The sequence below is a fragment of the Theropithecus gelada genome, chromosome 4, assembly GCF_003255815.1.
Source record: "Theropithecus gelada isolate Dixy chromosome 4, Tgel_1.0, whole genome shotgun sequence".
Lineage (NCBI taxonomy): Eukaryota > Metazoa > Chordata > Mammalia > Primates > Cercopithecidae > Theropithecus > Theropithecus gelada.
In genome coordinates this window covers 115,441,739-115,459,008 of record NC_037671.1, presented here as the reverse complement: position 1 = coordinate 115,459,008, position 17,270 = coordinate 115,441,739, and the positions used below count along the sequence as shown (strand labels likewise).

The 17,270-nt window shown below is 41.7% G+C and overlaps 1 protein-coding gene across 1 annotated transcript in view; it reads left to right on the top strand.

Annotated features, from left to right (window-relative positions):
* Positions 1-17,270, top strand: part of PLEKHG1 (pleckstrin homology and RhoGEF domain containing G1) — a 156,356-nt gene that overhangs the window by 86,927 nt on the left and 52,159 nt on the right. The window contains exon 4 of the mRNA XM_025384161.1: positions 14,622-14,691. Coding sequence (XP_025239946.1) covers positions 14,622-14,691 — 70 coding nt within the window. The remainder of the gene's footprint in view (positions 1-14,621; positions 14,692-17,270) is intronic.

The following is a 17,270-nucleotide window of genomic DNA, read 5'->3' as shown; positions in this document are numbered from 1 at the left end:
CTGAATTACGTCTCTGTTCTTTTCCCTCTCTTTTTTTTTTCTCTGAGGCACAGTTTCACTGTATCACCCAGGCTGGAGTGCAGTGGTGCGATCTCGGCTCATTGCAACCTCCACCTCCCGGGTTCAACCAATCGATAGGTGTGTCAATTTCAAAGATACACCTATCTGGCAAATCTGTGGTTGGGGCTTGAAATAATAACTTTCAGCTTCTGTTAGTTCAGGTCCAAGTTTTTCAAAATAATATAATAATACTGTGACCAACTAGGCAAGACTTAAATCTAAAATTAAAGAGAGCATAAAGAAATGGTATTATGCTGGCCTGAAAAATTCAACTGACTAGGTTTCTTTTTTCAGCGAAGATTTCCAAAATACAGAAAAGCACAGAAAGACATTCTGTCAGAGAGTCGGGCGTGGCTTATGGGAGTCTGTCATATTACTCCTTTCTTTGTGCCTTATTTGCTTTAAAATTTGTTTGAAGCATAAAGACATTATAAACGATATTGAATCCAGTTATATCCCCTTCCCCGGTCACATTCCGCTCCGTGAGGAATGGCACACTGATGTGTTGGTAAACCAGTTCTCCAGCATGGGGAAAGGGGAGGGAGGATCTGGAATTTATAATGTTTTTTGATTTCTGTGGTATAAACACTCCCATCACAGCAGATTTCAAATTACTAACACAACATCATGAACATGGAATTAAGAAGAGATGTGCAGAATTGGCTCAGGGAAGCCAGTGGAATCTGGCTTAGTACACAACTGTGCTGGAACTGCCATCCAAAACTTGGTGTTTCCTTCCCAAGCATGGTTTTGTTGCCATTACTATATATACGAGTATTTATTTAACATGTGTAACATGCTGTGGGAGGCCCAGGTGGGAGGACTGCTTGAGCCAAGGAGTTTGAGACCAGCCTGGGCAACATGGCAAAATCCCATCTCTACAAAAAATCAAAAAGTTAGCAGGACGTGCTGGCACATGCCTGTGGTCCTACTACACAGGAGACTGAGGCAGGAGGATCACTTGAGCTCAGGAGTTTGAGACTGCAGTGAGCTATGATGGCACCACTGCTCTCCAGCCTGGGCAACAGAGCAAGACCCTGTCTCAAAAAAATGAAAGAAGTCACATGCACCTATTTCAAACATGGCATACATGGTGTCAACTTATAGGTGATTTTCACTCAACATTGTTTTTGGGATTTATAGCTCTAGTTCATTTAACTGCTATGTATTATCCATTGGTGATGATCTGTCTTTGCATTTTGCCAATTGCGTTAAGATTGAGCATCTTTTCTTGTTGGCCATTTTTATTTCTTCTGCAGTTTTCTGGCTCATATCCATTGCCCGTTGTTCTATTGGGATATTTCTTTTTCTTATTGTTATATAGGAGTTCTTGATGAATTCTGGCTAGTGATCTTTGCAGATTATGTGAGATGTAAATATCTCCTACCATGAGACATGCCTTTTAACTTTAATTGTGGTTTATTTGAAAACAAATTGTATAATGTGTAAGTTCGACTACACTAAGTATACTTTTTATAGTATGTAGGTTTTATGTTGTGTGTGTGTGTGTGTTTTTTTTTTTTTTAAAGTCCTTTCAATCTCAGGGCATAATATACTCTATTTTTTTCTAAAAGTCTTAAAATTTTGTCTTTCACATTTGTCCTTAATGTGCCTAACACTGATGGAGGCATGGTGTATGCTAGGAAATCTAAACTCTTATTTTCATGTGGCTAGCCACTGATTTTAAAAGTACTTCTCTCAGCTGGGTGCAGTGGCTCACGTCTGTAATCCCCGTACTTTGGGAGGCCAAGGCAGGTGGATCACCTGAGGTTAGGAGTTTGAGACCAGCCTGGCTAATACAGCGAAACCCTGTCTCTACCAAAAATACAAAAATTAGCCAGGTGTGGCGGCAAGCGCCTGTAATCTCAGCTACTTAGGAGGCTGAGGCAGGAGAATTGCTTGAGCCTGGGAGGCAGAGGCTGCAGTGAACCAAAATTTTGCCACTGCACTGCAGCCTGGGTGACAGTGTGAGACTCCATCTCAAAAAATAAAAATAAAAAGACTTACATGGATGTGTGGGTCTGTATTCTCTTCCACTGGCCCGCCCATTCTTGTCCCATACCACACTGTTTTGATCATCAAGCCCACATACGTTGCTTTTCTTCAACACTGGCTTAGCTTTTCTTGACTCTGCACTGTCAAGGAATTTTTTTTTTAATTTGTTATTTCTTTGAACTACTCTATTGGGATTTTTTTTTTTTCTTTTTTTTTGAGACAGAGTCTCACTCTGTCACCCAGGCTGGAGTGCAGTGGCCGGATCTCAGCTCACTGCAAGCTCCGCCTCCCGGGTTCACGCCATTCTCCTGCCTCAGCCTCCCGAGTAGCTGGGACTACAGGTGCCCGCCACCTCTCCCGGCTAGTTTTTTTTGTGTTTTTTTGTGTTTTTTAGTAGAGACGGGGTTTCACCGTGTTAGCCAGGATGGTCTCTATCTCCTGACCTCGTGATCCGCCCGTCTCAGCCTCCCAAAGTGCTGGGATTATAGGCTTGAACCACCACACCCAGCCTCTATTGGGATTTTTATTGAAATTGCATTAAATTTTATAGATTAATTTCAACAGAATTGACATCTTTACATTACTGTCATCCCATCCATAAACATATGTCTTCAAGCAAGCCTTTAAAATTTTCTTTAATGTTTTATAATTTCTCCATCACATTCATACATGTAACTTTTATGTTTTTTTAATACATGTGACTTTTAAAACTTTATTCCTAGATGCTTATAGCTTTTGATGTTATTTGGACTAGAACATTTTTTCTATTGTTTAAATTGGCTATTATTCTCATCTAGCAAGCTTTTGATTTTTATATGTCAAAACTGTAACAAACTTTCTCAACTTTCCTGTTCTAAGAGTGGTTCATAGATCTCTTGGATTTCTATGTAGACAATGATGTCTGAAAACGAGGAAGCTTTTTTGTCATCTTTTACAATTCTTCTACCCTTTATTGTCTTTTTCATGTCTTATTGCTTTGGGCAAGTCTTCCTATACAATATTGTTCAGATGTTGACATCCTTATCTTCTTTTTGGCATTAGCAGGAATGTTTTGCCCTTAAGTGTGATGTTTGCTATGGATTTAGACAAACACTTTTCCTATTTTGCTAAGATTTTATTGTGAATATTGAATTTTATTCAATGTTTAGTATGCCTTTAATAAAGTTAGCATATGATTTTACTCTTTCTATTCATAATGTGGTAAATATTAATAGGGGATGTGATTTGAATCATATGTAACATTACTAGAATAAACCTACCTAGTCACGATGTTTTGTATATTTAGGCACTGATTAGTTTGATTTTTTTTGAGACAGAGTCTCACTCTGTCATCCAGGCTGGAGTGCAGTGGCGCGATCTTGGGTCACTGCAGCCTCCATCTCCCGGGTTAAGTGAGTCTCCTGCCTCAGCATCCCAAGTAGCTGGGACTACAGGTACATGCCACCATGCCCAGCTGATTTTTGTGTTTTTGTAGAGACGGGATTTCACCATGTTGGCCAGGTTGGTCACGAACTCCTTGATCCACCCACCTCAGCCTCCCAAAGTGCTGGGATGGGAGCCACTGTGCCCAGCCCAATTTATTTATATTTTTAAAATAATTTTTTCAGGTATGTTCATAAATGACAATAGTATATAATTTCTTTCTTTGTCCTATCTTTGGTCAGTATTGGTATATGTCTAGATTTAAATTGCTATTTCACAAAATCTTCCATCATGAAATGTTTTGGAATACAATTGAAAATTTATTTTTGTGTACTTTTTGATACCTAAATATCTCTTTCTCTTACCATCCCTATGATAACCTAGAAATTTAAGTCTCTGGTTTGGTGTCTGGAATAAATAACCACAAGGTCAGGAAATTGGGTTAGTCAAAAGAAACCACTTTCCTCATTTGAGTCAGCCCCCAAAAATCCAAAAACGTGTTTTACTGCAAACCAAGAAAGAAATGCCAAGTTTTAAAAAGAAAGTACCCCTGTCTTGGAATACAGAAACGTTACCTAAATGGTAATTTGAGCCTTTCTTTAAGAATGAAGACTGAGGAAATAAAGATCATTCCTCCATGTTGAATGTCTGATTTTAGACATTCAATTGTTTCTTAGGAGATTAAAATCATCTATGCTCTCTCCTTCCCTCAGGAGATCAGAGTAAAACCTTCCATTTACCGTCAACTCTTTTCTTTATTCAGTATACCTATGTTGAGTCATTAGTCTGCATGAAACCCTGGACTAGTCTAATAGTGTAAGGATGAATGACACCATTGTACAACAGAGGCAATAAGCCACATAATCAAGGAAGGAACAGAATGCTTTGAGAATGCTGAGGAATGTGCAATTAATTTTGTCTGAGGGGAACTTTACAGAGCAACTAACACATGTCTAAAGACGAAAGAAATTCTTTGGGCCACGCTATTTCTTCCCCTTGCAATGTAATTTAGGGAGTGAAATCATGGGATTCGTACAACAGCAAGGCAAAGGAAGGTGGAATCATTTTCTTTTTTAGTGCATTTTCATACCACCAAAATGTCTGACTTCTGCACAATGGCAGAGATATTTTTGCCCACACTTTTTTCAACTGGACTTTTCTAGAACAGTGCCTGGAAAGTATGAGTGAAATTATTGCAGTAATTTCTCTTCCGTGCATATGTGTCTCTGTGGATGCAGTGGGTTAAAATGCCAGCTGATTAGGCAATGGGAAAAGGAAGTGCTGCTCAGACCGGAAGGGGAGGGACCACATCCTTGAATCTCTCTCAGTGTAAAGCGATAGAAGATTCAAGGTCATAATACAATTCCTGCCTCAAAGTTCACATCAGGGGTCAGAAAAGCTTCACATGGGATATATTCTGTAAAAGAGAACAGTGTTTCCTCTCATTTCCCACCCAACTAAGGGACCTGAGCTCAAGTAGGAAATTTTATAATTGTTTTAACAGTCCTACTCAAAAAGGAGAAAATATTTAAAATAATTACTCAAGGAAAAGAGAAAACATCCAAATCCTGAAGGCAAGATGACTCATTGAATACAAAACACAATCTGTGAGTTATTTCTTACTCCTAGTGCACATGTGGGGTTGCACATTAGCCACACTGATGCAGTCCTGGTGCACATGTGCAGTTGCACATTACACTGATGCAATCCTGGTGCACATGTGCAGTTGCACATTACTCACACTGATGCAATCCTGGTGCACATGTGCAGTTGCACATTACTCATGCTGATGCAGTCCTGGTGCACATATGCAGTTGCAGATTACTCACGCTGATGCAGTCCTAGTGCACGTGTGCAGTTGCACATTACTCACGCTGATGCAGTCCTGGTGCACATATGCAGTTGCAGATTACTCACGCTGATGCAGTCCTGGTGCACATGTGCAGTTGCACATTACTCACACTGATGCAATCCTGGTGCACATGTGCAGTTGTACATTATTCACACTGATACAGTCCTGGGGCACATGTGCAATTGCACATTACTCGCGCTGATGCAGTCCTGGTGCACATATGCAGTTGCAGATTACTCACACTGATGCAGTCCTGGTGCACATTTGCAGCTGCACATTAGCCACACTGATGCAGTCCTGGTGCACATGTGCGGTTGCACATTAGCCACACTGATGCAGTCCTGGTGCGCATGTGCAGCTGCACATTACTCACACTGATGCAGTCCTGGTGCACATGTGCAGTTGCACATTAGCCACACTGATGCAGTCCTGGTACACATGTGCAGTTGCACATTAGCCACACTGATGCACATCCTAGTGCACATGACTGATTCAATGAGAAATCCATAGTCTCCACCCGCTGAGACTGTAACTGTAGAATTGTCCTGTGTCTGGTATTTAGGATTGTCTTCAGTGGCTGATGCACTGCATTCCGGGCCCTGACTGTGCTCCCATAGTACTTTGTGTGTTTGCATATCTTTTATAGCGAGATGTCTTCCTCTATCCCGCCACACTCTCTGTTGCCCACCAAATTCCAGCCACTGTGGGTTCCTTTGTATACCTCACAGGAGAACCCACCAAGCTCATTCTATCCTGGTTTGCAATCCCATTCTTTTTTTTGAGACAGAGTCTCTCTCTGTTGCCCAGGCTGGAGTGCAGTAGTGCAATCTAGGCTCAGTGCATCCTCCACCTCCCAGGTTCAAGCGCCCCTCCCTCCTCAGCCTCCCAAGTAGCTGGGATTACAGGCGCTCACCACCATACCTGGTTAATTTTTGTATTTTTAGTAGAGAGGGAACTTCACCATGTTGACCAGCTTGGTCTCAAACTCCTGGCCTTAGGTGATCCACCTACCTTGACCTCCCAAAGTGTTGGTACTATAGGCATGAGCCACTGTACCTGGCCTGCAATCACATTCTTAAATTACTTTCTTTTCCAAGTCTTCCTGCACTCAAATATCACCTCCTCAGAGAACCTTCCCTGACTGTCCTAACCTTCTTTCACCCTTGCCCAGCCTCAGTTGCTCTCTATCATACTACCCTCTGTTTCCTTCATATCACATAGTACAATGTGGTATTATGTTGTTTATTTGCACTTATTCGTACTTTTCGCCTGTGGTCAGAACATAAACACATGGGACAGGGCCTTTGTCCACTTTCTTTACCCCTGTAACCTCCTTGCCTGACATCCAGTCTTTTAGCAATTGCGTATTATGTAGCAAGCAAACAAAGTGGATAGGAACAGCTTCATGGGGATGATAGCCCCAGTGACAAGAGCATGAGAGAAAGCCATTACTTCCTCTTTACTGGTCCCATTTTTATTGTGTTTATCCTGTTTTAGAAAAGGGTTGTAAAGGAAAGTTGACCAGGTAACTCAAATAAGACCTGTCTGGTAGGCAGTACCATGTTGTAGATATGACAGTGTGGAGTCTGGCCCTCAGCCTTGAGTGGAACAGCAAACAATTCTTTCAATAGATGTGTTTCTAGGAGAGTATGGGACTGGGATTCAGAATCTAACCATGGCTGTGGCCATGCATTATTAGCAGTCTGACCTAAGGTAAGCTACCTCCTTTAACAAGCCATGGTTTCCTCACCTTAAAATTAGGGGTCGAGGCCGGGCTTCATGGCTCACATCTGTCATCTCAGCACTTTGGGAGGCTGAGGCGGGCAGATCACGAGGTCAGGAGACAGAGACCATCCTGGCTAACACAGTGAAACCCTGTCTCCACTAAAAATACAAAGTATTAGCCGGGCATGGTGGTGGGCACCTGTAGTCACAGCTACTCAGGAGGCTGAGGCAGGAGAATGGCGAGAATCCAGGAGGTGGAGCTTGCAGTGAGCCAAGACCGCGCCACTGCACTCCAGTCTGGGCGACACAGTGAGACTCCGTCTCAAAAAAAAAAAAAAAAAAGAAAGAAATTAGGGGTCGGAACTGAAGGTATCTGAGTGCCCTCCCAGCTCTGTGATTCTTGAGCAACGAGTGCCAGGCATTCATTCACAGGTGAGGTACACTTGGAGCCTGGCTGGGTCCCCTGAGACACTGCCTCCTACCAGCACGTCCTCTCATGAGATGGAACTAAGGCTTGGAGGCAATCTGGACATTCAGTTTAAAACATAGGGGGTTAAAGATTGTCAAGAAGGTTTTGTGTTGTTTTGGTTTTTTGAGACAGTCTTGTTCTGTTGTCTAGGCTGGAGTGCAGTGGCGTGACCTCAGCTCACTGCAACCTCTGCCTCTTTGGTGAAGCGATTCTCCTGCCTCAGCCCCACGAGTAGCTGGAATTACAGGCGTGCGCCACCATGCCCAGCTAATTGTATTTTTAGTAGAGACAGGGTTTCACCATGTTGGTCAGGCTGGTCTCAAACTCCTGACCTCAGGTGATCCACCTGCCTCAGCCTCCCAAAGTGCTAAGATTACAGGTGTGAGCCACCATGCCTGGCCTGCCAAGAAGTGTTTCTGTTGTACTATGAGAAATAACAAGGCCGGGCGCGGTGGCTCATGCCTGTAATCTCAGCACTTTGGGAGGCTGAGGCCGGTGGATCATGAGGTCAGGAGATCAAGACCATCCTGGCTAACACGGTGAAACCCTGTCTCTACGAAAAATACAAAAAAATTAGTCAGGTGTGGTGGCGGGCACCTGTAGTCTCAGCTAGTCAGGAGGCTGAGGGAGAATTGCTTGAACCTGGGAGGTGGAGGTTGCAGTGAGCCGAGATCGCACCACCCGCACACCAGCCTGGGCAACAGAGCGAGACTCTGTCTCAAAAATAAAAAGAAAGAAATAACATGATGGAGTCTGCTCACAGTTCTTCCCTGCTAAGAGAGGGCCTACGCTGAAAGACCAGGATACAGTACATCCAGAGCACCCCATCCTCTACTAATGGAAAATACTGGCCCAAAAATGTTTCTCTGGCTATTATTTTCTTTTTCTTATTTTTTCTTTTTCTTTTTATTTTATTTTATTTATTTTATTTTATTTTATTTTATTTTATTTTGAGACAGAGGCTCACTTTCTCGCTCAGGCGGGAGTGCAGTGGCATGATCTCAGCTCACTGCAACCTCCACCTCACAGTTTCAAGTGATTCTTCTGCCTCAACTTCCCGAGTAGCACCATGCCTGGCTAATTTTTGTATTTTTAATAGAGACAGGGTTTCACCATATTGGCCAGGCTAGTCTCGAACTCCTGACCTCATGATCTGCCCGCCTCGGCCTCCCAAAGTGTTGGGATTACAGGCATGAGCCACCGCACCCGGTCCTCTGGCTATTACTTTCTTAGACCTTTTGTCTTATCTCATCCAGTATTCAGGTCAGAATGATGCAGTTTCAACTCTCCTTAAACCCTTTTCCTATTTGCCCTGAGAATACTGGACAGCGGTGCTCACAGGTGCAGCGTTTACCCCAAGATAACTTTACCATGACATATCTCGCTTTTATTATTATTTTCACATCACTCCACTATATCGACTTTGGAAACAAAAGACATCATTCTCTTTATAGCATTCTGTTTTTAGTAGTGGTATTTCTATTTACAAAATATAGTTATTCTCGATTGCTGAAAATGTCAAATCCTAGAAAACACAGCATTCCTACGCAGGATGTTAATGTCGTTCTTGAATGGTTGTTGGCCAAAGATTCAACTGATGAATCCAATTTCTCTGACATAGATGATTCTGATGATTCAGATGATTGTGATGTTCTGTTTAGAGATAACTCCAAGGACAGGTTTTGTTGTTGGTGGTGTTTGTTTTGTTTTGTTTTGTTTTCTGAGGCAGAGTCTCACTCTGTCGCCCAAACTGGAGTACAGTGGCACTGTCTCAGCTCACTGTAACCTCTGCCTCCTGGTTTCAAGCAATTCTCCTGCCTCAGCCTCCTGAGTAGCTAGGATTACAGACGTGCACCAGCACGCCCAGCTAATTTTTTTATTTTTAGTAGAGACAGAGTTTCACCATGTTGGCCAGGCTGGTCTCGAACTCCTGAATGCGTGATCTGCCTGCCTTGGCCTCCCAAAGTGCTGGGATTACAGGCATGAGCCACTGCGTCCAGCCGAGAACAGTTTTTATATTTTATTTTCACATTGGAAATCAGATTAGGCCGGGCACGGTGGCTCATGCCTGTAATCCCAGCACTTTGGGAGGCCGAGGTGGGTGGATCACTGGAGGTCAGGAGTTCGAGACCAGCCTGGTCAACAGGGTGAGACCCCATCTTTACTAAAAATACAAAAATTAGCTGGGCGTGGTGGCACAAGGCTGTAATCCCAGCTACGGGGAAGCTGAGGCAGGAGAACTTCTTGAACCTGGGAGGTGGAGGTTGTAGTGAGCCAAGATCGTGCCATTGCGCTCCAGTCTGGGTGAAGAAGCGAGATTCCATCTCCAAAAAAACAAAAGAAAAGAAAACCAGTCAGATTAGCTTCAACCTCAAAGAGCATGCTTATGTAAAATTAAAAGAGTATTGGCAGAGAGCTGAACTTTTTTTTCTAAATGGGAAAAGAGTTAATTTAATCACACCCATCTTTCTATAAAAGAAAATGGTATAAATATCAGCACTATATTTTCTGATCTTACAAAGGGAGTGTTTTATAGGAATATGGAGAAAAATGTTTGGAATTGGGACTGTATTAAAAGATCCTTTCTAAATACAAGATAAGCCACTGGATTTTAAAGTAATGGTTCAGTAGCCAGGTGTGGTGGCTCACATCTGTAATCCCAGCACTTTGGGAGGCTGAGGCAGGCCAATCACTTCAGGCCAGGAGTTCAAGACCAGCCCAGCCAACATGGTGAAACCCCATCTCTACTAAAAATACAAAAATTAGCTGGGCGTGATGGTGGGAGGCTGAGGTAGGAGAATTGCTTGAACCCGGGAGGTGGAGGTTACAGTGAGCCGAGATCACATCATTGTACTCCAGCTTGGGCAACAGAGCGAGACTCTGTCTCAAAAAAATAATAATAATAATAAAATAAAATAAAGTAACAGTATAGTGCATTGATGTGGTGTCAGACTCAAACAGGTGTTTAACCCATTACCGCTTGCTGAGTTTCAGTGTAATATGAAGGATATTAGTGGACTATCCATACTTAATTGGAAAGGCCATTAAAATACTCTTTCCTTTTCTAGTGACATATCTGTGTGAGGCTGGATTTTTTTTTCCTATATACTTCAACCAGAACAACAGATTGCAACAGATAGAATGCAGAAGCAGATATGAGAATCCAGCTATGTTCTATTAAGTTAGAGATTAAAAATTTGCAAAAATGGGAAATAATGCTACTCTTCTCACTAAATTTTTTAAGAGTATAAACAGGTCCTGACGCCAAAAGTTTCAGAACCACTGCCTTGGAATGAGGAACACCACACGATAAACTCCATCCCTGTGAAGAGTTCATGATTGACGTTGTGGCTCATTTTCAAATATGAAAGGACAAATGAAGATACTCAGAATTTGAGAGCAGTATCTAATATGAATGACAGAAGCTAAAATCATCAAAAAGGGAGCTCAGCAGAAAACAAAGAACAGGAAAGAAAAGTACAAAATCATTATCATCATCATGGCATCTTTGGAAATAAGGGAAGATTTTGCACCCATGAAATAAGAACAGAAGCATAAGCAAGAAACATCCAAAAAGCATGTTTTAAAAAAAACAACTTTGAGGCCAGGTGCGGTGGCTCACGCCTGTAATCCCAGCACTTTGGGAAGCCAAGGCAGCCGGATCACGAGGTCAGGAGATCAAGACCATCCTGGCTAACACGGTGAAACCCCGTCTCTACTAAAAATACAAAAAATTAGCTGGGCGTGGTGGCAGGCACCTGTAGTCTCAGCTACTCGGGAGGCTGAGGCAGGAGAATGGCGTGAACCCGGGAAGTAGAGCTTGCAGTGAGTGGAGATGGTGGCACTGTACTCCAGCCTGGGTGACAGAGTGAGACTCCGTCTCAAAAAAAAAACAACTTTGAAATTGAAAATCTGATGATTGAAACAAACAAAAAGTCAATACAAGAAATGGGGGAAAAAATAGATGGGAAATAAAGTGGAGGTCTCTCCCCACCAAAAAAATGGAGCAATAAACAGGAAGATAGAAAATAGAAGAGGAAAAATAAGGAAAATTAGCATATTAAACCAGGATATTCAATATGTGAATAATAGGAACTTTAAAACTAGAAGGAAGGAAATATCAAAGACATAATTCACAAGCAGAGATTTTTCTTTTTTTTCTTTTTTTTTTTTATATGGAGTCTCACTTTTGACATGCAGGCTGAAGTGCAATGAGCAATCTCGGCTCGCCGCAATCTCCGCCTCCCAGGCTCAAGCGATTCTCCTGCCCCAGCCTCCCGAGTAGCTGGGACTGCAGGTGTGCACCACCACACCCGGCTAATTTTTGAATTTTTTAGTAGAGATGGGGTTTCACCGTGTTGGCCATGCTGGGCCCGAACTCCTGACCTCAGGTGATATGCCCGCCTCGGCCTCCCAGAGTGCTGGGATTATAGGCATGAGCCACCACACCCATCCAGGAGCAGAGATTCTCAAGTGTTTTGGTCCAGGATCTCTTACATGCTTAAAAATTACGAAGGACCCAAAAAGCTTTTTTGTTTGTGTTTTATTATGTTTTGTTTGCCACGTTAGAAATGAAAACTGAGAACCTGTTAAGATATCTATTTATTTAATACTAAAAAAGAAACAAGTCCACATATTTCTAGAAAAATAATTTTACTACTTTTTCCACTAAATTTTTTTGTTTGTTTTGGAACTGTTTTACATTTTCACAGATCTTTTTACTGCCTGACTTACTAGAAGACAACTGAATTCTCATGTCTGCTTCAAGTTTCCATCTGTTGTGATATCACACGTCATGTAGCCTCTGGAAAAGTTCACTGTACTCTCATGAGAGAATGAAAGTTTAAAAATTTAATAATGTCCCAGTATTTTTTATGAGGTCCAACCTTGTGGACCTCCTAAAGGGGTCTCGTCTCAGGAACCCCAGGGGTCCTTAGACCACACTTGGAGAACTGCTATCCAGATCATTTCCCAAATTTGTACATTGGCTCAGTGCATGAAAAAGACCCACCCAAAGCCTGTTACCACAAAATTTTGTAATTATGTCAACTAAGAGAAACTCTGAAAGCTTTCAGAATGGGCTGGGGATCAGAATGATACTGGAATCTCAATAGCAGCATTAGAATCTATAAATCAACAGGTAGACAAATAGCTCCCTGAATACTCCGAGAAAATTACTTCCAACCAAGACTTTTATATCTACTGACATTATTAGCCAAGTGTGAAGGGAGAGCATTTTTGAAATGGAAAGAGTCTCAGAAAGCATACCTCCTGTTACTCATACTCAGAAAGCTATTGCTCAATTTTATAATCTCCCAAAGGAAGGAATACATTGGAAATGGCAATACAGGAGACTAGCGAAGGCTAGCATTAGGAAGGTGTTGATGAAAGAACCAGCAGGCCTGGAGAGCAGCCTGTCCAGGTTGGAGCAGAGGTCACCAAGAAAGAAGTGCAAACCATAGAATATATATTTGAACACAGTGAGACAAGACTTATACTTCTGGCACACAACTTGCTAATAAATTAATAGTGTTTATCTTGAAAAAAGGAAAAAAAAAAGAAACAATTTTAACTCCAGGGAAAACATGGTTCTCTAAGAAAGGAAATGAAATCATGGTATACTGTAAGGCTAACAGGGCATAATACTTACATAGTCTTAAAGATGTAAATTCTGACATTTAATCGAATCAAATTACATAACAGAACTAGTTGAGAAGGCTGGGCACAGTGGCTCACACTACCTAACACTTCAGGAAGATCACTTGAGCCCAGGAGGACCTGCCTGGTTGACAGAGTGAGACCCTGTCTCTAAAATTTAAAAAAAAAAAAAGAGAGAGAGAGAGAGAGACATATTAGAACTATTGAGAAGACAAAAGGGTAAGTTTGGGGAAACTGAGAAGTAAATAATATCTAAAACTGAAAAATAATGAGAACACATTATCAGCATGCTTAGAGACATGGACCTTCTTAGAGCAGAAACAGCCCAAAGAATCAGAAATGCTTCTGGGCAGTGCCCATCAAGAATGAGAAGCAGAGAACCAGAAACTGCTTGTTTTTATCATAATTCCTGTAGAACTACTTCACTTTTTATTAAATATATAACATATGGCTCATTAAAATAAACACTTAGCATAGTAAAGTGTATATTAATATAACTCATGTGGAGTGCAATTTAGAAATGTGTTAACATTTACACTAAGAATATTCTTTGACCCATCAATACCATATATAGAATTTTATCCAACAGTGTGAGATTCATTGAATTAATTATGGTACAGTCACACAATGAAGTATTATGCTGTTACTTAAAATAATGATACTCCCAGTAAAAAAAAAAAAAAAAAAGTGGGTTTACATTTGAGGAAAGATATTTCCCTCCCCAACATATCTCTCCTTTAAAGCACTATCTCTATTATAATTTTGTATTGGTTAGTGTGATGTTTCATTGAATGCCTGACTCTTCCAATGGATTGGACGCTCCATAAGACCAGAGCCACGTAGTCCCCAACGCCTAGGTCACAGACCAATACCAGTCTGTGAACTGTGCATGCGCGGGATCTAGGTTATGAGAATCTAACCGTAAGTGTAATATGCTTGAATCATCCCAAAACCATCCCCACAATCCAGTCTGTGGAAGAGTTGTCTTCCACGAAACCGATCCCTGGTGCCAAAAAGGTTGGGGACCCCCGAGAGCCCATATCTCACTTTGCTCACTGATGTGTTCCTAATCCTTTACACTGTACCTGGTACCCAGGCAGCTATTTGATGTCTGAATGAGCATCAATGAGCATTCATGTAGATGATGACAAATGTCTGCCAAACTTAAAGGTAAGCAGGGCTTAGCTCTGGTGGGAGAACTACGAGTTCGACCTGGGTTTAATCCCCTGCTCCAGCATGACCTTGGGCAAGTCCCTTATATTGTATCATTGTATCATTGTAAACATTGTATCATTGGATACAATGACAGCAGGTCCTCAGTTATCCAATTATATGATTCCTTGTAAATACCATGGAAATGTTTAAACTTTTAAATTATACAAAATATACTCACCCAGAAGACTACAATCTAATACTTCCTGGCTGTTATTTTTTTATTAGTGAACTTCTGCAAGATTTGGAAAACTGTGAAAATGATCCTGTGGCCATAGCAGAGTGTTTTGTGTCCAAGGTAAGCAGGGTTCATCCTTCTGGGCCAACTGAGACAGATACAGAGTACAGAATTTTTCATTTTAAAGTTAAAATGTCTTTTTTTTTTTTTTTCCTTTTTGTGGAGAACGGGGTCTCGCTATATTACCCAGGCAGGTCTCGAACTCCTGGGCTCAAGCTATCCTCCCGCCTCTGCCTCCCTGAGAGCTGGGATTACAGGCGTGAGCCACCGCGCCCAGCAGAAACCCCGTTTCTACTAAAAATACAAAAATTAGCCAGTGTGGTGGCACATGCCTGTAATCCCAGCTGTTCGGGAGGCTGAGGTAGGAGAATCACTTGAACCCGGGAGGTGGAGGTTGCAGTGGGAGCCAATATAATGCCATTGCACACCAGCCTGGGTGACAAGAGCAAGACTCTGTCTCAAAAGAAAAAAAAGAAGATGAATGTTAGAAAAATATAAAACACCACTAAACTATTTTAGTTTAGTGAAAGTGAAAGGTTAGTTTCAGTGAAAGTCCAAGAGAATCTAAATATTTTACGTATAATATATGTGGCACTAGCCTAGTCTCTGTGATTATCTTTAATATAGATAATTATCTTTTGAGGGATAGAGAGACGCAGAATTAATCTCCTGCATTTTAAAAAATGTACTCTTCCACTGTTTTCTTAAGCTGCATCAATGGTTTCAAAAAATACAAGGAAAGGATTTGACTTTCAAAGCTTAAATGACAGTGAGCTCGTCCTCTGAACTGGAATAGGAGATGGAATTCTGAAACCTACCCGGCGAGCCTTTCCTACATTACTTTCTCAGCATGCTACCTAGTATATAAAGATTCCTGTCTTGTTTAAATTATCTTAAACATTCAACAGCTTTGGAAAGCCTTTAGCAGAAATTGTTTTGCAGCAAACTTTCATGTGGTTTCTGCAGTTGTAGTTTGAAATGCACGAAGGTTTAATAAAAGTTCATGATGGCGCTCTGAGACCCACTGGGAATTAGCACTGTATTTCGAGCTCCGGAGTCGGGTGTGAACTGGGAGACGTGGTTCCAGTCTGACCTGGCTCTGGACTGTTCCACAGGGTCATTTCTGATGGCGGCAGATCCATCCGGATGGCTTCCAAACACAACACCCTGGTTTTTATTGGAGCAAAGTTCCTTAAAGGCAATCCATGGGCTCGTATATAAAACTCTCCTGACTTTGTGTGTGTGTGTTCACATGTAAAATGTTAGTGCACACACGTTTACCCATGTGTAAGCTTAAACTTACAATCCTTTTCACAGTTGCCTGTGTCAAAATTGGACAGGGATTTGAAAAAAAGAAGACAAATGAAAGGCGGCGAAATGGGTAAAAAGATATGCTGAGTATATCAAAGGAGATATGTTAGAATAACCACAGCACATAAACAACGTAGAAGCTTTCGGAAATGTTTGGGCTTTTACTGGTAACTGTAATCACAAGTTGATTAAAGATGTTCCAGCGTATGCTTAGCTCTCGCTTAATTATTCACATAAAAGTTTGTTTATGTGCCGTGTTGCCAACTCCCAAATCTTCCTTTTCATTGTAATATTGCCAAGTTTAATTAGAAGACTGACTTGAGCACTCTGCATTTTCGCATAGAAACGGGGAATCGTGAGGGAGTGCTGGGCTCAGGCACTGCCTGCCTTTCACTCAGCACCCTGACATTTAGAAGATGTTACATCTTCTGAAACACAACCAGCTGCTCAACTCTAGGGAGGAATGGAAAATTGCTTTAATTGGGAGGCCATTAATGAAAGAGGTGAAGCTGACAGTTGACTTCTGCTTTTATCTGAACCACTGGGACCTGCACAGAGATTCATCTTTGACCTTGCTTACTGTCATGGTATGTGTAGGTTACAGAAGTCCTTATCAACAAATGGAGAGCATGGTCACTTTTTACCTGATGCTCATAGAAGAATGAACCCACAGTTCTCTCGAAGGACGGAAATTAAAGTTTCCTACTGGGCAGGCCAAACCTTCTTCCAGTAAACCTTTGTCTGTTTTAGGTCCCTGGAAACACCTAGAATGGCTCACTTTGCTGCTTTTACAAACTCCACCTTCACACCCATCCCTCCTCTTGACTGGCAGCAAGGCTGACCCAGAGCAACATTTAGGAGGGAGACAAGGTCTGTCTTTAGAGCCTCAACCTCCCCTTAGCTGCCTACTCTCCCTCGTTGTGTTGTGTCTTCTTCCTTTTAGAGCCCAGGAAGTGTGTGTGCACACACACACATGCATATATACACACACACATGCACACACACACGAAAGCATGCACATGTACCACCCACTTTCTAAAATTATCCTCAAGGAAGTGTGGATATTGGATAGTCATATGATTAGCATGAATTTAAGTCAAAGTTACCTTACCCATATGCTATGTACATATTCAGTCTTTCTTGTAGTGTCCAGTGAAAACTTCTCAGGAATCAGGGAGAGGAGGACCCTGTGGCAGAAGAAACCCTAAAATCATACATATTGCTTTACTTTGGCTTCCTATTCAATCAATATTTGAAGGACCCATGTGCTTGATTGGTCAGCACTGATTATATCATATTTTGGCTCTTTCATAATTAAATGTCTCATT